General features: G+C 39.2%; 1 protein-coding gene across 1 annotated transcript; it reads left to right on the top strand.

Annotated features, from left to right (window-relative positions):
- Window positions 1-16,451: 16,451 nt before the first annotated feature.
- LOC147638378 (uncharacterized) lies at window positions 16,452-18,311 on the top strand. The gene has a single exon (XM_086798310.1). The coding sequence runs from the start codon at window positions 16,538-16,540 to the stop codon at window positions 18,101-18,103; it is 1,566 nt and encodes a 521-aa protein (XP_086654436.1). The 5' UTR covers window positions 16,452-16,537; the 3' UTR covers window positions 18,104-18,311.
- Window positions 18,312-22,716: the final 4,405 nt, after the last annotated feature.

Genomic DNA, 22,716 nt, shown 5'->3' with positions numbered 1-22,716 from the left:
AAGGGTTATGCTCAAGAAAAGGGCATTGATTTTGATGAGACCTTTGCTCCCACTTGTCGTATGACTACCATTCGTAGCATTTGTGCATTGGCAGCTCATAATGGTTGGAATGTACATCAGTTGGACATAAAGACTGCGTTCTTGAATGGAGATTTGCATGAGGAGGTGTATGTATCGCAGCCTCATGGTTTTGTTCAAAGAAGGCAGGAAAACAAAGTGTGCAGGTTGAAAAAGGCTTTATATGGTTTAAAGAAAGCTCCACGAGCAAGGCTGATTTGAATGCCAGATTTGGGGCATTTGCATCATTATTTGGGGATACAATTTAAGCAGTGTGATGGAGGTATTGCTTTGTGTCAGACAAAGTATATTGAGACATTGTTGCGGAGATTTGGCCTTGAAGACTGCAAGCCTATTGCTACTCCAATGGAGACAGGTTTAAAGTTGAGTCTTCATGATGCTAGAGATCACTTTGATGTCACACTCTATCAGACAGCTGTTGGTTGCCTCATTTATGTATGCATTACGAGGCCAGACATTTAGTTTGCAGTCTCACAGGTGAGCAGGTTTATGCATAGCCCACGGTCTCAGCATTGGAAGGCAGTTAAACGCATCTTTCGCTACTTGAGTGGCACCATACATCTTGGGTTGTTTTATCCCAAGGCGGGATCATTGCCGCCAGATTTACATGCTTTTTCGGACTCAGATTGGACTGGTTGCTATGACACAAGAGTGTCCACAAGTGGTTTTTGTTTCATGCTCGGTAGCACATGCATATCTTGGTTGAGCAAGAAGCAACCTACTGTGGCCACTTCTAGTTGTGAAGTTGAGTACAGGGTAGCTTTCACAGCTACGGTTGAGTGTGTGTGGCTCAGACGGCTTATGGGGCTGACTTGGGTGTTGGCCACCTCTATCTTCACTGACAGTCATAGCGCATTGGTAGTTGTGAGAAACCCAGTTTTTCATGCTCGCACAAAGCACATTGAGGTGCATTATCACTATGTCAGGGAGAGACTCTCATCAGGAGAGATCAGCTTGACCTATGTGCCAACACAGGACAACCTCGCCGATCTTTTCACAAAGGTGCTTCCTCGTGAGAAGTTCGAAGCTTTCCACAAAGCTTTGGGCTTGCTCCCCTTTGTGGATTGATCTACTTCGGGCATGGCACTCCCCTATACATGAGTGCCAGCTCTCGTTCACACCATCACTCCCAGGGGGGATTCGTTGCCATATATATAGGTAGTGATGTGTGTGAACACACTTAGGACCGCCGGGGCACTTTTTCCCTCTTTAGGAGGTTTTTTCCCCCGGCTTGTATATACGCCCATCATTCTAGGGCTAACTTATCTTTTGTACATTGACACAATCTAATACTTTTTGTGTTGTGTGCATTCTTGCTTCTTCTTCTCCAAGCTTTGTGTGCTTTCTTGCAACCCTAATTCCAACACTCTGATGAACACCACCTCTCACTCTTCCACACATACATGCATAGAAAAGGAACATGCACTAGAGTACACTCTCACTCTCTCTCTCACAAGACAAAGCAAGAGCTCTCATAGCACAAAGGGGATTGTGTCTTTCCATTATGAGAAATTACCTTATATACAACTGGCCCTTATTCATTCTTGGGTGCCCAAAACTTACTAACTAAGGCCTTGGGTGGCCAGCATCTCATAATGTAAAATTTTTATAGTGCCTGTGCATAACACTTATTAATGTCTTCAAAAGGAGGAGCATATTTATTAATCCAAAATGGGATTAGCATCCATCCCTACCTGATGTAGGTTATGTCCTCTCAGAACCCGTTACCCAGGTCTAAAGACCTAGTCGCCGAACTCATACCTGTAGAAGTTACGGCGTGACTAAAGCTTTTTTAGGGTTCTTCTAAAAGCTGAGTGAGATGCCTAGAACCCTGTGTTGATACCATATCTTCAAAGGTTATATGCATGTAGCCTGGAAGGCACCTTAGGAAATGATAGTATAGCATCATTCAACTCTCATTAGGCCGTGTGTTCATGTTGAAGAGGAGTTTCTCTCTGCATTAAAGCCATCATATTGCTCCTTTGGTCGATCGAGAAGCACAATGATCAACTTCAAAAACCTGACTATTTCCACGATAGCGAGATCTAGAATACGACGTCACACTCGTATCTAAGTCAGCATTTGTTGCCTTTTTTGTGCTATATCTAAAAATGTTGCTGCTACAAACTGCGGGAAATTATAGCACACATGAGAATCCCTTTGCTTGGTATCATGGAACTGCAGTGGGGTGAACCTCCACTTAATAGGCATGTACAGTGGATCAACCCTTTGGGTTGGTGTGGTGAGCACTAGACTGCTGGCTCTGGCTGTATATTGAAATCCTCAATGCGGGGATTGGTATCATTTGTTGTGATGGCAGTATAACCCTCTCTTGTGTGAACAGGATTTGCCTTGTGCCACCTGCAAAAATAGTAAACTAATCATGAATGTAACAATTCTGATCTCGAGCAAGTCCGCTAATTGGGGGGCTTGCCAGCTTTGTATGCTTTCCCACATTTTCCCATAAGGTACCTTCTCCTGCAAATTGGTAAGAGCTCCTCCCAATCTGGCATTGGTGCACGGAGAGTTTAGGGCACATAAGGTTGCTGTGTTGATGTCACTATAGAAGAGGTGTCTGGCAAGATTCTTCAGTTTGGTTTAAACGGTGTGATTTTCATTAACACCTTGAACATTAGCTTTGGCTTTAGTAAGGGGTTGCCTGCCCTGATAAGCCCTTCGTATTTTGCACATGACAAGGACTCAAGAATATTGCTGTCAGTAAAAGGCTCAATGTCATCTCTTGGTTGAATGGGATGTACCTCTTGAAGCAGCCTTGGTGGAGACGGGTGGGGTGCCGACATCTCCTCAGGGGCAAGAGTGTTAGTGGGGAAATCTAAAGGTATAGAAGGTAGTCAAGAGAAAATATAGCCGGCCTCAGTTTTGTTAGTAGGAGTAACACTCGGGAAAGGGGTGTAGTAATTTACTTGCCATAGAAGAGAACACAGGATAGGTAGTAATTTACTTGCCATTGCCATAGAAGAGAACACAGGATAGGTAGTAGGAATGGACGAGCCTTGTGTTTCTTCTTGGCCCTCACCTGAACTAGGAGGTGGGTGGGTGGGCCTGTTAATTTTCATGAACTCTTGGAGTTTTGTAAGATCTTATGTGGTAATATTAGGATATTCTATATGTACTTTATCAAAGTTATATACCACAGTAGTCATCATGGCCTCCAAATGTTTATGTATATTGTGGTAAAGCTTTATAATACCAAACAGATGATAGAGGGTGGACTCTGAGAGATTTAAATGTTGGTGTGTATTATAAACCTCTAACCACTCGTGCTGATAACTACGTGTAACCACCTCGTAGTTGGCCGGTGTTGTGGGTATGTCATCTGGCATAAACAAGATGAGTTTGTCGACACTGTTATCCAAGATCTCAGATTGTTGTAACACCTGACACCAACTACGAAGGTTAAGCAGCACGATTGGATGTAAGGGATAGAAAAATATATCAGTTCGATCTGTTAGTACTAAGTCACCCCTAATGATACCCATAATGATAGTTGGATCGGCATCTCTCTCTATATTTTGGTGAGTTAGTGTTAAATCTCCTAAATTGAGGTTGTCACTTAATTAATCTCATATTGAATAAGGGAGAGGGTTAGTGTAGAAAAAAACAAGGTTAAGGTTTGAGGAGGAGCCTAAGGAGTACCGGCAACGGACTTATCTCCAAGGCTCGTTCCAATGAGTAGTCTCAATTCATCTATAGCCCTCATTCTTTCAGTCCTTTGCCTTATTGCCAGTTAGCACTCTAATTCATGTATCCTTGAGTCTTTCATTGACAGAAGGTTAGATCTTGCAGCCTCATGTACCATTCGTGCAGCATTCAACTCGTCATATCTTCGTGTAGCTGCTTCTTGTGCCCTTCTTGTTGATGCTTCCATTGCATTAGCATCTACAATCCTCTTTAGTTGCTCTTAAGCTAATAATTGGCTACTTCTTAGCTACTGATTGACATGATCAAGCACTTGTTTGTGGCTGGCCAGCATCCATGTGATCTATTTCCAAAGATTTGGCAGTGATTAGCTCATTCAAAGCTTTAATCTTCTCGGCATTGGCTTTGTTTAATTGTTCCCTTTCATCTTGAATATTAACAACTTTCTGTTCAGCTGCAGTGATGGATTCAGTAAGGGTAGCGATTTGCTTTGTTAACCCTTCTTCTTTGACCTGGAACATTGCATGAGCCTCATTTACTGCTGTGTATGTTGTTCTTATTTTTCTCGAGCATTTTCCACCTCCTTTTGAAGCTTCTCTTTAGCTTGTTTGACTTGGGCTTATAGCTCTATGTTTTCTTTAATCCTTTGCACTACGGTTTTGCTGAGCATTTGGTTGTTTCCTTCCAACACCTGATATCTCACCTCTTGTTCTTCTGTGGCCTTCAAAATTTTTAGGATGACGTCTCTATGTGTAGTGTCTTTGCAGTCATTTGTTCCTTGAGAATTTGTACTTGGTCTAAAGCTTCTTGCACTTGCTTCCAGAGAGTGGTATTCCTATCATAGAGCATGTGCGTAGTAATAAGTAGGTGATAGTGCCAAACCCTCTTGTAAGATTCCTCCCCAGCCTCTCAGGATGTCCAGTATCTTTCCTTGTAGTCAAATCCCTTTTCAGAAATATAAAAGATCTTGTTTCTACCAGTTTTGGCCTAGAGAGATAAAATCTTCTAGAGAGTGGCAATTCAGTTTTTAAATATTTTTGGATGGAAAAATATCTCTTCTTATTAAAATAATTTCCCCCGAAACAGAAGTTCAAAAAGATTTTCAGAAGGTGCATTAGAAATCAAGTATAATCTGTTCAAGAGGCATTATCCTGAGGGTCAAGATTTTTTTGAAATTTTAAATTAAGGTTCCTATGGGCCAATAAGATCAATCCATGTGTGGGGAGGAGATAAATCCAATTTGTAAAAGAAAAATGAAGAGTTGACTATGTACAAGGGTTATTAGTAAAAAACTATGAGTATTACTAAAAAAATGAGATATTTTGGGTATAATGATTCCATTTTGACACATGTGTAAGGAAGTGGAGTCCCTTCAAGGAGGCGCCTACTTCACATGCTTGAATTAGTTTTAAACTCAAAAATAATGTGATATTTTTATCTCTCCTCTCTCTTGGATCAAACCGAATCATAACCGAACCAAACTAGGTCCAAATCTAGTCCAAATTCAACCAAACTGAATTTGGAAAACTCTAGAAATTAGTTGGTCTTGGTTAGAGCCTCCCTTCCGATAAATAGAACCTGAGTTCTTTGTAAAAAAATAGGAGAATTATGCTATCCCAGAATTATGCTGAAATAATGATAATTTTTACTATTCTCTAAAATTCTCTCCAAATTGAAGAAATTGGAGCTTCCCTCCTTCTTCAATCTCCATTGGTGGCTCCATCAACACACCAAACCAATTGATTGGTTGGGGGCCTCTACCGTGATCAAAGAATCAAGCAATTTGTAAGGGTAAGGGTGAAGATCTTTTGACATATGAGGTAGGACCCCCAACTTTGTAGAGATCACTTATAAATTAGATCATCTAGAACATGCATTGATTAGATAGCTCTCATAATGGGTTGTGATTGATCTTATTGATTAGGGTGCCTCACAATGGGTTAGGATTGATCTTACCACCCAAAAGTAGGGTGCCTCACAATGGGTTGGGATTGATCTTACCACCCAAAAGTAGGGTGCCTCCCTATCCCTGATGACGAGATGGCTGGGTATCTTACAATCATACATTATCCTTCTCCATGTTGTGATGCATAAAAGAGGCCTAATGAGCATGAATCCTCAAAGGACATTATATGTGTCAATTTAAGGAATTTTAAATCTTACATTATTCTTCTCCATGTAAAAGGGTCCCAATGAGCTTAAAGTCTCAAGGACCCTATGTGTCAAAAAACAAAAATAATTTCTAAAGTGATACTTGTGTGATATGAAAAAGGGGCCTGATAAACACAATAAAATTTCCTCAAAAATAATAATTTCCCCCTCTCCATCTATAAATAGATCCCACTTCTCCTTTGTTGAGGAAATCTCCCTTGAGGGAATCTCCCTTTCATTTTATTACATGTTAGGGTTTCCTTTTCCTCCACTCTAATCAAGTTATTTTGGGTAATCCCTTATAATTTTGCCACATGCTTGAGTTCCTTGTCATCCACTCAATCAAGGCATCTCTCCCCTTTCTCACTCTAGGTATGCTTGAGTTCTTTGTTCTTCACATAATCAAGACATCTCTCCCCTTTCTCACTCTAGGTATGTAGTAACATCATGTCCACTTAATTACCTATCATCTTGGCCATTATATTAGGCATGAATAAATCTAAATACTTATAACTATCCTCTATTTCCTACCCTCTCCTTCCATAATTGGTTGAATCATCCCATATAGCATGTGCTTTGTTTATTGAAGGTCATGTGAGTTTATGATATGTTCTTCTCATAAACTAGCCCTTGGACCCACTAACTCTGAGGAACCTACTAATGTAGAGTCTTCCATCATAATTTTTCTGACACTCTCACCCCCGAGGAGTCATTGGCCCCAAAGCTGATGGGTATAGCGAGCTACACTAAGGTAAACCCACCACCCTTTCCAATGCATGCACACTATTCTAACGAATATATCTTGGCACAACTTTTTGTAATAGATTATGAAGATCTCATCAGAGTGAGAAACTCAATGATACCCCCAAGATTTTTTAAAGGTTCCCATGTAGGTCGTGCCCTTTAATCCGACGTGGCTATTCCCATAGGCTTATAATGCAGCTCCTAGAAGCCTACCTATCAAAGCACTTATGCCACAATGGGAGGACCTAAAACTGATTGTAGTTTTATTGGATTTAAAAAAGGAAGCAGTAGATAATTTCAACAAAGAAGTGCTATGCTTTGATATGAATAGGGGTCCAAAAGTGCTACTGTACTAGTATTAATACTACTACTTGCACTAGCACTAGCACTAACAAATTGATATTGGTTCGTGTGGTTGAACTAATAGTAGTTATTCCAACTACTATGGGCACATCCCACAATTTTCATACGAGCAAGGGCATACGTGCTTTCATTGTATCTTGCTATGTCAAAATACTCATCCATGGACTCTATCCAATTCTTTACTCTTTCTCCCAACTTCTCTCCTTCTCCTTTGAAGGGTCCTAGTTGGGCTTGGTGAAGGTTTTCCTTGATGTCTTTATCTAAGGTTTCTTGGCAGCAAGGAATTTCCTCTTACCTAAAAAATATCATTAAAAAAATCCTTCTAACTTGGATTCTCTCCTAGAACAGGAAAACATTTCTAAATGGATAGGTTAATAAGGTATCTTTATGAGTTGCCTTTTATCCAGCATGATAAGAATGGTGCTTAACATTTTAGGCTAGGGTGCCTCCCATTTACTCTAGGCAGGTAAGTCTAGCTCTTTGAGCTGATTCCTTCATGAGACCTAGTCTCAACTGTTAATGGGGGAATTAATTCTCCCCCTTAATTGCTTCTAATGGACTAGGGAAAGCAATGACTGATCATATTCAAGGTCTAGTGGTATTATACCTTTGGTCATAAGTTTGCCAATCCACAAGATTGTCATAATAAAAGGGTAAACTTTCAAGTTTCGCCTGGGTCAATGTAATACATAGGAATTTTGTCCAACTATATTTAGGATATCTAAGCCACTTTCCCTTTAAGATAAGGTCTTCTCATGTATTTTTCCCTCTTTCTTTCTTTTATTTCTCAATCCATTATTATTCAATAAGCAAGATTTAAGAGGAGTATAGACACATCAAAAAAAGACTCAAGTTCAAGTGTTAAGAAAAACAATTCAAGGTTCAATCATTCCCTATCATTCACCATAAAATGCTATGCATGTAGAATTTAAAACCAAATACTTGTCATAGTTTGTCATATACTTCTTGAGAATTGTTGCTCCCAAGGTACTATAAATCACCAATCAAAGCATCTGGGATACCAACACCCAGGTATCTGGGATGCCAATACCCAGATATCTAGGATACCAACAAGATTAATACATCTGAAAGGGTATCATTCACCCTTAGGAATTACACATCCAAGGTACAACATTTCTTTGGGATTATTACTTATCCATGTTTGTTATCTTTATTTATTTTCACTTTCTCTTTACAAACTTATGCTCAGAATGAGGTTTGTCTCTTTTGGAGTTCAATCCACCTTTCTAGTCATTCACGTCCTTAATTACCCCCTTGTCTTCTTCTCAAAAAGGTATGTTTCAAGCTTTGGTTGTGTAGATATCTTATGTGTGCACCCATAAGATACAAGCATAATTCTTAGGAGGATAGCTTTAACATGTGAGGATATTCAAAACACCTCTAGGGTCAGTAGGGATGGTTGCTTCATCCTCATGTGATATACAATAACTCAACATGTGGGGATATTCAAACCACCTCTAGGGCCAATAGGGATGGTTGATTTATCCTCATGTGATATACAATAACTCATTTGATTTCCATGTAGTTTTTTTTAAAGGTAATGACTTGGATTGAATTTTGTTTTTTGTAGAATATAGAACATGGTTCACGAGTTTATATAAAAGAGTGCATGAGTTATTTAATGCATAAGTCTCTCTCTAGCATGCAAAAAGGCAAATTGAAAAAAATGTTAAACAAAATTAGGCCAACGGGATATATGTTCATATTTACCAAAGTTACAAAAAATTATTTTCTTAGGCATATTTAAATACTTCTTCTCCATCCTTCTACAAATGCTCAATTAGTCTCATCAAGAATGAAGGGGAGGTGGTTAATCAGGGATAAGAATGGTGTGAACCACCTAAATCCAATTTCATTGCATTCAAGAGTGAAGGGGAGGTGATTGATGATCAGACATACGAATGGCATGAACTAGTTGAAGCCAATTTCATTGATGTTCAACCAAAAACTTCCATTCCCATCCTGCATGAACGATCAATAGTGGTAAATACTATAGTATCCCCACGAGTCTCAGGACAGTAATCAATTGGATGCATAGTAGGTTATTAGTGTAGATATTATCTTTTGAATACGCATAATCTTTGATTAAGTTACTTGTGGATCATGTCCTTTGGAAAGAAGTTGACCTTGATGGAGGCCAGACTTTTGCCTGTATATGCTTCTTGTGTGAACTTCCAAAGTTCATTCTCTTGAAATCAAACCTTTAATTGGATTAAGTGTGGAGGTGGACATCCTTCCTCAAGTTCTCAAGGTCGTATTTGAAGATGTGGACGTCCTTCCTCAAGTGCTTAAGGCCAAGGTCAAAGCTTTAAGCTCTACCTTTTTCAACTACTCAAGGCTACGGTCAACAAGCTTTAAGCTCTACCTTTTTCAACTACTCAAGGCTAGGGTCAACAAGCTTTAAGCTCTACCTTTTTCAACTATCAAGTCAACAATCAACAAGTCACCTTTATTAAACCTAGCTTTTGATTCATTATTCTTGTTGATGAATGGTTTAATTAAAATTAACTCAAGTGTTTAGCATATCTAGAAAAAGGAGTAAACTAGTAGAGATTCGTGCATGACGTTATCGAATTGAGATAGGGTGTGGTGAGATTTGTGAAATCTTTCTTGTCTAGAGGTCAAACTTGTGAGTGGGTGATTGTCTATGTCAAATATATGATGTCATATTTCTAGCGATGTTTGGTATCATGTTTTATATAAGGGCATAGAGGATAAATTTCTCCATGATATACCCACTTCAGTACAAATTGTATATATAATGAGTGATGTCTATTCTAATACATGCATTCTAATACATGCATATGGTTTTATAATTGATGTTATATTAATGATAGTGCATGTATATGGATTCATAGGCGATATATATACTTACATATACATACATAAGAGTGATGTTATGCATGTCTATGCTCATATTAATGATGCAATGCATGCATATGGATTCATGAGTGATGCTATGCATATCTATGCCCATGTTAATGATGTATCATATGCGTATGGTTTCATGAGTGATGCTATGCATATCTATGCCCATGTTAATGATGTATCATATGCGTATGGTTTCATGAATAATATAATACAAATCTATGTACATAATGAAGTAAGGCATGTACATACTTTTCAAGATAATAAAGATGCATGCTCGTGCTTATATGAATTATGAAATTCAAGGTTAGGCTTATGTGAATAAGGTTAATGAAATTTAAGGCTAGGCTTATGAAATTCAAGATTAGGCTTATGTGAATAAGGTTAATGAAATTCAAGGTTAGGCATATGTAAATAAGGTTAATTAAATTTAAGGCTAGACTTATGTGAATAAGTTCAATGAAATTTAAGGCTAGGCTTATGTGAATAAGGTTAATGAAGGTACATATTTGTGTAGATAATACGAGCACTCACTATGTCTATGATGTCAAAGGTAGTGCATACTTATGTGATTGGTGCATCTCATGCTTATGTAGTTCATATTGATTCTCATAAAAGGGAAAAGGGATTTAGTCACTTTATGATTACCCCTTTTTATATGAAATTATGTAATGAGAGTAAGGGAGAAGAGATTAGGGTTTCTCTTTGCTAGTCTAGATAGAGTAAGTTGTTTTTTTTTCTTCTAGCTTAGATTAATTATACCATAGTATTGATTGTTTAGATAGTGTATGTTATGATCTTGATAAATCTTAGATATAGCTTGGATTAATTATACCATAATATTGATTGTTTAGATAGTGTATGTTATGGTCTTGATAAATCTATAAGATATAGACCTAGCTTAGTATATGTAATGATTTTGATTTTCTAGATGATGTAAATCGTAGTATTCTTAACTTTGATAATGCATGTGGTGGTGTTAAACAAGATGATGCTCAAAGTGATATTGTTAGTATAGATTAGGTTTATCATGATATTGTTTTATTGCATGAGGGCATAATAAGGCTATATGGATGTGAAGAATGTTGTGCTTGACTAATCTAATCTAACCATAGGATTTGTCAAGTTTTGATGTATAGATCTATCGACGTCTTTTCTTATCTCATTTGTTTGAAGTAAAGAAAGGTTGAAGCATTTATGGTGATGTTTAACTAAGTGAAGTTGAGTTTTAGCCCACATGAAAATTTAGACATGTTGATTTGACTATATGATTATATGTGGAATTTCTTCTTTTGAAATTTGGGTATTTTATATTGAATTAGTGAAGGGAAGAAATATGTGTGTATAAGTCCATAAAGATATGAAACTCTTAAATTAGATCCTTTGGGACTTAGTGAACATGATAAAACAAGACTTAGACATGAGCACTTAGTTTCAGAATCAGTTTCAAAATATATATAAGATTTTTTAGATAGGGGGATTCTTGTGTAAGCTTGAGTTTAAAAAGACTAAGGATTCAACAAGAAACCTCCCAGTTGACAATTACTGGAACTTTATCCCAGGGATGGAGCCACAAATAACTCATAAGATGTGGAAAATAATAAAGGAATGGTTTGAGCTTAGAGATTTGTATTTCATTGTTTGAATTCATTTTGGATAAAGTTGGCCTCCTAAATAAGGTATGGGCTCCAAGAATAATGAGGAGTAGAGGCGGAACCCAACCCAACCCCCTCCTCGGGTCCCACTGTGTGACGAAGACAAGGTCTAGTGATGCAGTCCTAGGAGAGGCCGTGACCCACGACTCCTGGAAGAGTCCAGAAGTGGAGTTATAAAAAATCCTAGGGATGATTTGGGTAGTATTGGAACCATGAATGTATTAAGGTCGTGGACCAAGGTATTTGGAGTATAATTCTGGTGTCAAGCAACCAATAAACTTCCACAAGGCCTCAAGTGCAGGAATCTTATCATGAAGAGATTCAGATTGGAATTGGAAATTAACTCTTGAATTGAAAGATGAATTTGAATGGAAATCTTATCCATGAAGAAATTTGGATTGGAATTGGAAATTGGAAATTGTTTATTAACTCTTAAATGGAAAGATGAACTTGAATGAAAATCTTATCATAAAGAAATTCGGATTGGAATTGGAAATTGCAAATTGTTTCTCTTGAATGGAAAGATGAACTTAAAGGAAAACAATTCAGAAGGAACCGCTAATCTCTCTCCCTAGTAGTTGTTGTGTTAGGATGAGGTGGACCTTATGTTCCAACACCTACCTTATAGTAAGATAGCGATTCCTCCAGGGGTTAGAGAGCATTATCATTCAGATAGGGAGAGAGACTTACCTTCATGATATGGCATGGCATATGATATTGTGACAAATTGTTTTATATATAATATCCTTATAAATAAGTAATAAAGTTGATTTTTTTAAGTGAAACTAATGGAAAGTAGTTCTTTCATTGATTGGGATGATGCTATGGTTCACTTGGACCCATTTGCTCATGAACGTGTCATCTCTTGGGATCTGCTTTATTTCGAAGTTACCAACATGTTAGTAACATAGTAGATGAGATGAGAGGGAGTGGAGCGATACAAGCGACATTATTTTAGAGGGCAAAGAAGCCATATGGTAGAGATCATGGCTCCACAATGTTTCAGCTTGCCTTGTGTATGTTCTTTTTGGACCTACACCTTATTGGACTATTAATTTAGCATTGTGTCATACATTTGAGTTTGTTGATATCATAGTTACCTATCATATAGTCGATGATGGTACTTTAACTAATGATGATGATGGTACTTTAACTTATTTTGTTGATATTGTAGTTACCTATCATATAGTCAATGACGGTACTTTAATTGATGATGAATTTCATAAAAAACTCAAGTCTTCTATCTCATGTTGATAGAAGATGTCATTTACTTATTCCTATGTTTACTCAGATCCTATGAGGCCATTGTAAGGATTGTGAAAGTGAGTTCTTTTTGTATATAAATAAGGAAATGTTTATACCTCCTAAAAATGACGTAGTTATACTTACTTTTTAAAGATTAATAAACTTTCTTAACATCTTTAAGAATGATTTAAGCGAAATAGGTCTAAATAATGTTTTTTATCTTTCTAAAATATGCCACCCCGACCAAGGTGCACTACCCTCATAAACCAGTGCGGTGTGGGCTATGGATGATGAATTGAGAGATCTCCTTTAGAAATCCCAACCAAGACCCTTCTCAAGCAGATCGATATAGCAGGAGAAAATTTAGTGGTTACTAGGGCCAAAGCTAAACTTGAAGATCTTTGACCTAGCTGTTCTTCTTTGCCTCCTTTAAGGGAAAGAAGAGGTTTTTTTTGCCCGAGTAAGGGTTGCAATAATCGACATTTTGAAGCCAAGAACTTTAATCCACCGCCGAGAACCTTTCAGCCTGTGAAGCTAAGAAGCGAAGAACGTCTAAAGAATCTTATCTATCTCTTGACCTTAAAAAGAGAGCTCGAGTGAAAGGCAGTGTTTTAAGTGTTTTGACACTTGAATAAAAAACTTCCAAAAGGGAGAAAGCAGAATGCTTTCTGAACCAAGAAAATCTATAGGATCAAAAAATACTACATAAGACCCAAAAGAACTGAGATTCATTCCACTTCTCGAGTGGTAACAGCAAGGATCCCTTGCATCATATGAGATCTGGTTGATGAGTAGATCCTTTCAATCCTTGACTACCAGGTTTGCCACCTGTGATCTTGCATAAATTGCAGCATGGTCCTTCCCTTCTCCAAAATGTCTTTAATTCTTCTTGTGTCCTGCAAAGCAAATTTCCTCATCTCAGCCATAAACTCAGATTTATGACTGGTACTCCTTCATGCAAACACAACATCATTTCTTTCCTTCCAAATACAATTCAGCATAGCACCTCTAATATTATGCCAAAGCAAAGGATCAAGGTAGAGGCACTCTCCCAACAAAATTTCCTTTTCATTATATTTATTAGGGTGAATCAAATAAACACATTCATGCAGAATTTTTAGATACTTCTGATTGTGGGGACAGCCAAAGAAAAGATGTTGGATAGATTCCGGGTTGGAATTGCATCTGAGACACATTCCACTTCCCTTCCCTATTTGCAGAGCTCTCAATCCAGTCCAAACAGCATGATGGGCAATCAACCAAAGGAGGCAAGATTTCTTCATGCTTCCTGAAAGTGCCCAAATTACCTTAAATCTGTAGGTCCACTGGTTAATGCTCCAGTTAATCTTCCATTTTTCATTAAGTTTAGAAATAAGAAAAGCATTGCTACTATGGAGAAGGGGAAGAGGGGAAAAAGAGTTACTTGAAGTCCACCCGCAGCATTGGGAGATGAGAAACTTACCTTGACAAGGAGTGAGCCCTGCCTGACTTACCAAGCCAATTCTGTCCTATAACAGATTCCTGTATAGCTGGTTGAAAGATTGTTAGCTAACTCTAGAGTCCAGCCCTGCGTGGACCAAATATCCTTCCAAGTGTGTATACCTGCCTTAAAAAGTTTATGCGCTTTAGTCCAGAGGTTTTTTTCTATAACAAGGAATTGAAGACCAAACCAAATGGATTCAAAGCAAAGACAGCTGGCTGAAAATCTGAACTTGGGTTTAATAGAGATATGGTTCCTATAATCATCCCAAGCTATCCACATGGAGCAGATAAGGGAAGAGCCTTTAGGGTGGAATTTTTGTCTAGAAAGAAAGATCTCTAAGGCATTAAAACCAGTCCACGCTTTCAAACCATGAATGTGAAACTTATGATGACAGTTTCTTTTTATGAGAAAGTCGAGTAATCTTCTGAATCCATACTCTTGCAGATCCATTTAGAAGCCAATTTAATAGCCAATTTATTAATATCTAGAAGGCCCAGCCCCCCTTGAGTTTTAGGCAGCAAAGCGATTTTAAGAGAAACCTTAGAAATTTTTTTGCTGTAACCATCCCCTCCCCACAAAAAATTTGAGGTTAGAGAGTGAAGTAACTGCAGATGACTTTTAGGAGGTTTCCAACAGCAGATGACTTTTAGGAGGTTTCCAACAGCAAATAAAATACACAATGGAAGGAAGCAAGTAGTGATTAAGAACAAACAACCTTGAAGACAACGAGGTCTGGTAATCTTTCCACAAACTTAACTTACCTTTAAATTTGTCTATAACCCATCTCCACCTGTCTTTGAGAGACACACCGAAGCCCATAGGAATACCAAGCAGTCTGAAAATCTCACCCTTGTCAATCGACTTACAACCAGCTTGAAGGATTAAAGGGGGAGAATGCCCTTTAGAAGACCAAAATCCAGTTTTAGAATGATTTATAACGGAACCACTAGCAAGATAGAATTTTTCTAGGCAATTCCAGAAGGTTTGGATGGACTGAGGGTCATTGCTTATGAAGGAATTGGTGTCATCCGCGACACAAATCCTTGCTGCAACCAGGAATTTTAACTCCTTTAATAGTACCATCAGCCAAAGCTTTAGAGACAAGCCATCCCAAGGCATCAACCACAATCACAAAAAGAAGAGGGGCCAGAGGGCACCCTTGCCTAATAGATCTTTTGAGCATGATAGGTTGAGTAAGGGTGCCATTAAATTTAAGATTCTTGGTTATCAAATGGTTCTCTTCCCTACCATTGGCTATTTTCATGCTAAGCCCATGAGAAGATTTCTCTTTATTAAGATACAACTTTTTTACACAAGACAGAGGCAAAAATGAATGGGTACTCTAAGAATCAATAAGAACGGTAAATGGGGTACCTCCATGAGATCCCTCTATTTTGATCACTAAACTTTGCTTGTTTCTTCCTTTTACTTCAACGGCAACATGGTTTTGACCTTGTTCATCTTCTTCTTCATCTAAGAGAGTAACTGCATGAGTAGTGCTGGGAAGTTGGCCTAAGTCTTTTTTACTGAATTAGGGTTTCAAGAAGGATTAGGCCTGGTATTGGGATAGATGGAGATAGTCAATGCACTTGTTCCACATTTTAAAGCCGTATAACCCTATACTGTGACTTATAGGGAATAAGGTTCAAATTGACGTGTCTTTGATTTTAAGCATTTGGATAATACAATTTATTCAGATAAATTGTGTTATTCCCATTAATTAATGCCTAGTGGGCATTAATTAAGGTTCTTCCTCCCCATCTCTCTCTCTCTTTCAGCCTCCCTGCGCACGCATCCCTCTCTCTCTTCGTCAGTCTCTCCCCCTTCCTCCCCGTCTTTCTCTCTGTGCACACGTCCCTCTCTCTCAACCTCCTTGTGCGTGCCTCCCTCTCTCTCTCTCTCCGACTATCTCTCGCACCTCCTCCCTCTGTCTCTCTCCCCCTCCTTGTGCACGTGTCCCTCTCTCTTTGCATTTTCCTCCCTGTGGGCGTCCCTCTCTCTCGCTGTCCCTTTCACTACAACAAGGAAGAATCTTGGTGCTTATCCTCTCGAACTTCCCAAAATTACAAGGGCATGGGCGCCAACATATTAGTGCTTATCCTCTGTCAAACTCGTTGAAAATTACTCAAAAAACCTTAGAATTGGTAAAGTCTTTTTATTCAGAAAAGATTTTGGTCGTATAACTTTCCACGTTTCTGCTTAAACCCTAAACCTTCACATTTTTTGCCATACATTGCTGCGTTATGTTGTGTCCTCCTTTCAGAGCAAAATGGCTGCCTTTCTTCTCCGGCGGCAACAGCAGCAGCAGTATGGTGTGCTGCGGTCGCTCACTCGCAGATTCAGCACTAAGCTCTTCGTGGGGGGCCTATCCTTCCGCACGGACGAGGAGACAGTGAGGAGGGCCTTCGCTGCGCATGGCGAGGTCGTGGAGGTGAAGCTCATCAGCGACCGCGAGACAGGTCGTCCCAAGGGCTTCGGCTTCGTTACCTTCGAATCTGATGCAGACGCTGATACCGCTCTCTCGCAGATGTCCGGAAAACTGCTGGATGGGCGCACTATCAGGGTTGACAAGGCTGCTTCCCGGCCCCCTCTTCCTTCTTCCCGGACCGTGGGCGGCTTCGGTGGCTTTGACTCTGGTATGGACTCTTCTTCTTCTCTCCCTCCTGTTGCAGAAGATTGGGGTTCCATTCCTAGCAATATAGTCCACATCCCTCACGACACATCGCCATCGCCATCGCCATCGCCCAGCACCACAGCCGTGGAAGAGCCTAGCAGTACTGCATTTGGCGTTACTGTGCCTCCAGTACCCAGCAGTACTGGTCAATCTAGCAGTGTTTCTCCAAACCCCTTTGAGAATGCCACCCTTGGGGCCGCAAAACCCTTTGATAATGCTACCTTTGGGGCTGTGGCATTTGAGTCCAAACCCTTTGATAGTAGTACCTTTGGCTCCGCATCATTCAACAGCAGCAGTATCACCGCTGTTTCCTTCAATAGCAACAGCAACAGGAGCAGCAGCACCTCTTCTGTCCAGACCACTACACTTAGTAGCAGCAGTAGCAGCACATCTACTGCAGGACCTGGCGGGATAGGTGGTTCTACTCCTGTCTCATCCCCATCAAGCAGCCTAACCATTTCCCCATTGAGCACCCCATCAGCAACTCCATTGAACACCTTACCCACAACCCCATCAATTACCACACCAACATCCCCATTGACAAGCTCTGGAAAGTTCGATTTCTCCAACTTCTCATTTGATAGTGGCTCTTATCGCGACAACGACCCTCCCCTGCCGCGCCGGCGACCTCGTCCTAGGCCACGAACTCCTGTTTCTCAAGGCACCACAATGTCCAATTTCAATGCCAATGCCTCTTCTACATTTGAAGCCAGGTCACCCTTTGGAAGCAACAATGCGTTTGCTGATACTGCGATTCCCAGGCCAAAAGGTCCTGAATTTGATTTTGGCTTGCTGGACATCACAGCTAGATCTCGACCTGGAGCTAGACCGCAAGGTGGGTTTGATGCTAACATCCCGGACGATCTTCCAGAAGCCCCTCCTGTGCAGGAGACAACGCCTAAGCCCAAACCACCAGGATTTTCCATTTTCCCTCAAAGAACTCTTCCACCCCTGGAGCTCCCTTGGGACACTCCGGAGGCAGACAACTGGTCGGAAATTGGAGAGGACCCGCCAAAATATGATTTGTCCTGCTTGTTCCCTTCAATGGGTACCCTTCTCAAAAAAGACAAAGAGTTCCATTGGGATCCATATGACTTTGATGAGGAAGCCAAGTTGGCGCCTGAACCAGAACCAGTGGAAGAAGACTCAGATTTTGATTAGGCTTGTTTGGAGCCGACCTTGCTGTATGAAATTTGGCTAGTTTTGTTAGGAGTGGCCCTTGCCGTACGCAATTTGGCCTACTTTGGCAATTGCTCATTGGTACTCATAGACGTCGGAGATCAAAGATGGACTCTCTGAAGTTTGATATGTCCAACTTTTACCCTTCAAAGGGAAGCTTCACTGAAAAGGATAAAGAGTTCTATTGGAATCTGAGGGTTTTCTTCTGACCAGAAGCAGTGGTGGATAGAAATGTAGATTTTGTTATGCATGACAATTTCATCATTTGGTCAGGCCTAGTGATTCTAACTGAAGCCTTTATATGGGATTAGACATAGCTACCATTTCTGTGCTTCTGTATGAGTGTATATTCTTGTAGTTTTCCTATGATTCCATGGGATTAGAATACATGAACTCCATTGTGATTTATCATGGCTATCATTTTCTGTGCTTCTGTATGTGTGCACTCTTTGTGTGTGGGTGCATGTGTATATGTGTGTTCTGTAGTTCTAGCCTTTCATGGGTGAGTCTGCCCTTCACCTCTGGAGAAGTGATAGCAACGCAGCATGGTGGTTTATTCATGAAGACTTGTCTACCAAAGCAGTCAAATCTTTATGCATAAACCTGCACCTCTTCTTGGGTGTTGATGACATGAGTGGGGAAGTCATAACGCACAGTCTTTGCTATGCAGCATTGAGTTGATAATTTGAAGCTTTGTGAGTGGGCTCTCATGGAGTTAAAATTGCACTTTGGTTTTTGTTGACTTTGGGAACTTACATGAATTTCCACTGGTATATCGTTTTGCTATATCAGCTGACTTGTAGGTTTCCTCTAGTCTTTGTCCAAGCTGCAGCCAGCTAGTTTATGGTGTGTGTTTTTTTTTCTTTTGCCGGGGTGTGTGTGTGTGTGTGTGTGTGTGTGTGTTTTTGTGTTCAGTCTTTATCATGGCTGTTTCTGCCCTTCACCTCTGGAGTAAAGATGGAAACTCAGTATGGTGGTTTATTGATGAAGATCTGTCTACTGAAGTGGATTTATCTTTATGCATGAACACCTACACCTGAGCGCTGATGATGCAAGTAGGGATGTCATAGCAATTTGTGTATGCTATGCAGGAAGGAGTTGATGATATCAAGTTTGCACTTTGGTTTATGTCAAGTTTGGGAAATTATCTGAACTTGCCATTGATATCTTTCTTCCATAATAGTGGACATGCAGTTTGTCTTTATCCAAGTTGGGGCTAGCTGGATTAAGCTAGGTCTTCATATCTTAAGTGGTGGTGCATTTGGTTGACCAGCTGTTGCATGTGTCCATGTCTTTGCAGTGCTAGCCATCTGCATGACTGAGATTGCCCTCCACTTCCAGAGAAGTGATAGAAGCTCAATTTGGTGGTTTATTTATGAAGATTCTTTGTCCACTAGACTGGACATATTTTTACCCTGAACTTGTTATGTCGTTGTGAGTGGGGTTGTTTTATTGCATAGTCTCTGGAAGTTGATAATTTGAAGCTGTGAGAGTTGGAGATAAGTTTGTAGTTTGGTTTTTGTTTAGTCTGGGGAGAGACCTATACCTTCCCATTGTATTAGCGGACATGTAGTTTGCTTTTGAAGTCTTCGTCCACGTTGGCCCGATTGGTTTATGCTAATTCTTTCTATCTAAGTTGTTCATATTGCATGACTAGCTACTTTATTTTGTTCCTTGTAGTGCTAGTCTTTGTCAAGTTGTGTCTGGTGGATTTAGGTTAATTCTTTTAAGTGGAACATTTGCTAGATCAGTGTTTGTGTGGGCGGCTTTCTAATGCTAACCTTCATCATGGACGAGAATACCTACCCTCCACATGTGGAGAAGTGATATGCCCAAGGATGGTTGAGACTTGAACCTGAGGCTATCTCAAAACTTTGAGAGAAGCCTCTCAGGAATCAGATTTTGAGAGAGTACCTAATCAAGTGAAAGTTCTATCCGATTGAAGATGTCACTTGGGAGGAAGAGATACTAAAGGAGTATCCCTACTTACTGATAATAAAAACCTTGGAGGTGGAAAAATTTTAAAGATTCTCTTGAGTATTTAAAAAGTTGTATAACCTTTAATTTACGGTATTGAGCCTTTGAACCTTAGAAGTTAAGATCATGCACATTATTGTGTCAGGTGGTAGCATAGAATATAATACATATTTTTAGAGTGAGAAAAAGCTGGAAGGTAGAGGTATACATAGAATAATAATTTCTAGACCGGTGGTAGCATAGAATACAATACATATTTTTACAGTGAGAAAAAGTTGGAAGGTAGAGGAATAATGTATTTGTACATAGAATAATAATTTTTAGACCCTAGGTACACGTTAAAACCTTGGTAGAAAATTTAATACATTAAAATCTTGTACATGTGCACATTACACAGTAAAATAAATCAGACTAAGGTTTAAATCTTACAACGAAATTAATCAATTATTTTTGACAACATTTAAGGTTCTAAACCCATGTGCAAGTTAAGGTGGAAATAAATGGGTTCATAAAATAATTAAGCTAGAGTCTTAAGGGATGTGCACTTGGTGCACAAATTAAAATAATATAGACGACTAAGGACTAAGGTTAATTAAATTGAAAGAGTTTAGATCAAAAGAATAAGGCTAAGGACTAAGGTTAATTAAATTAAAAGAGTTTAGATCAAAAGGGTAAGGTAAGGTTCATTAAATTTAAAGGCTTTAGATCAAAGGGTAAGGCTAAAGTCCATTAAATTTAAAGGGTTTAGATCAAAGGGTAATGCTAAGGTTAAAAGGATAAGGTTTAGATCAAAGGGTAAGGCTAAAGTTGATTAAATTTAAAGAGTTTAGATCAAGGAGAATGGCTAAGGTTAAAAGGGTAAAGTTTTATTAATAAAGAGACTCTAAAATTGGAGCATAGGGATTTGTGTACACATATTTGGTCCTATTTTTTGCCAAAAATAAAGGGGTAAAGGCTAAAATAGTTAGGATAAGAATGAAAAAGGAAAAACAAAAGGTAATAATAGATGAGAAGAGTCTGGGCACTCCAAAAATGAGATAAAAAGGGTTATATTTATCGTAAAAGCATGCTAAAAATACATGCATGTCCCAAGGTTTTAGGCAAAGTATAAGGGGGTGCTTGGGCTTATAAATATGCCGCTCCAGTCACTTTTTATGCATGGCTACCTTAAGGAGGGTGCAGGAGTTATTTATAATCATCATCATTCTTGTGTCCTCTATGAAGTACCAGGAGTAGTCAATCAAGTGCAATGATCCTTGTCTTAGCAAGTACTGTAGTTTTTGAAGTTTGGTGTGCACATCCCTCCATAGAGAAACTCATGGGCTTTCTTGGTTCTTAGCCCCACTTGCTCCAATTTCATATGTACATAAGGTTAGTCAAATTTATTATTCAAATGTTTGCATAAATCTTCTTAGGTATAGTTTGGACTTGTGTCCTTCATGCAAATTCAAATTTGAATTTTTACTCATGATTGTGTTCTATTTATCTGTTTATTTATTTATATAAATACATTAAATAAGATTAATCAAGCCCAAAATTAATTCTTAGGATTTCTATTTAATAAATTTACCTTCCTTTAATTTTGAAATGCAAGGATGTATAGTTGTAAGAAAGCTACACCTAGATTAGCTTGAGATTAGCTTAATTAGCCTTGATTATCTTGGATTAGAGAGAAAGCTAGAGAATTCTAAAGATATCCAATATCAAATGATATTCAAAGGTTTACAAAAGGTATGCAAAATGTTTGCCAAAAGGTACCATCATCCTAGAGCTAGTGTCTTTTATAGTCCCAAGGCCCTCATGCCCTAATGCCACATGTGTGAATGCTCCTAAGTCCCATTCGCCTAGGCCCATCCCCCATGTGCATGTGCAAGCCTAAAATCCCTTTGTTACAAACTATCCCCTCCTACAATTATTTTGTCCTCGAAATCTAAGGGTGGTTGTACACAAAAAGACACATACAAAGACTACAAAAGCCAAAAATTGAACTTATAGTTTGAACACACTCAAATGCGACTCGAATGATGTAAGGGCCTCCGGATCAAATGGGAAACCAAAAAGTCACACTATCAATGCCATCGACCTCATGCCACCTAGATCAAAAGGGTAAGTCGTATCACCCCTAGCCACAAGTGTGCAACGGCCCCCTGGATCAAACGTGAAGTAACGTTGCCCCACCATCGAAAAGTCGTCACCAACAAGGATGCCTAGATCAAATGGAATTCCATCAGTCATACCATCAAGATCACACTCTAGATACCCACCAAGGTCAAAGACGAATGTCTTGTGATGGTGTGCTATAATGCTTGCAAGTAGAGCCATCTCAATAGAGTGTGAGCAGATGTCAACTGATGAGAGTCCGAGATCGTGTCATAGTAATGTCGAAGATGATGATGATGCTAGGTAGCAAAGCGATCATACAAAGGATAGTAATAAAATCAATAGCCCATAATTGCATATGAACAATCTCTATAGAATCCCCCAATAATGTGTAAAAGAAGCCCAAAACGTGCTACGCATATGAATGAGAGCTAGCCAAGCACAAATGCATGCAAACAAAGGCTAGAATATCCCCAAGTGTGTGAAATAGGCCCACAACGTGCTAAAGTATGTGAATA

The sequence above is a fragment of the Cibotium barometz genome, chromosome 5, assembly GCF_041138505.1.
Source record: "Cibotium barometz isolate CiBa-2024 chromosome 5, ASM4113850v1, whole genome shotgun sequence".
NCBI classification, from domain to species: domain Eukaryota; kingdom Viridiplantae; phylum Streptophyta; class Polypodiopsida; order Cyatheales; family Cibotiaceae; genus Cibotium; species Cibotium barometz.
This window is presented reverse-complemented; position numbering and strand designations above follow the sequence as displayed.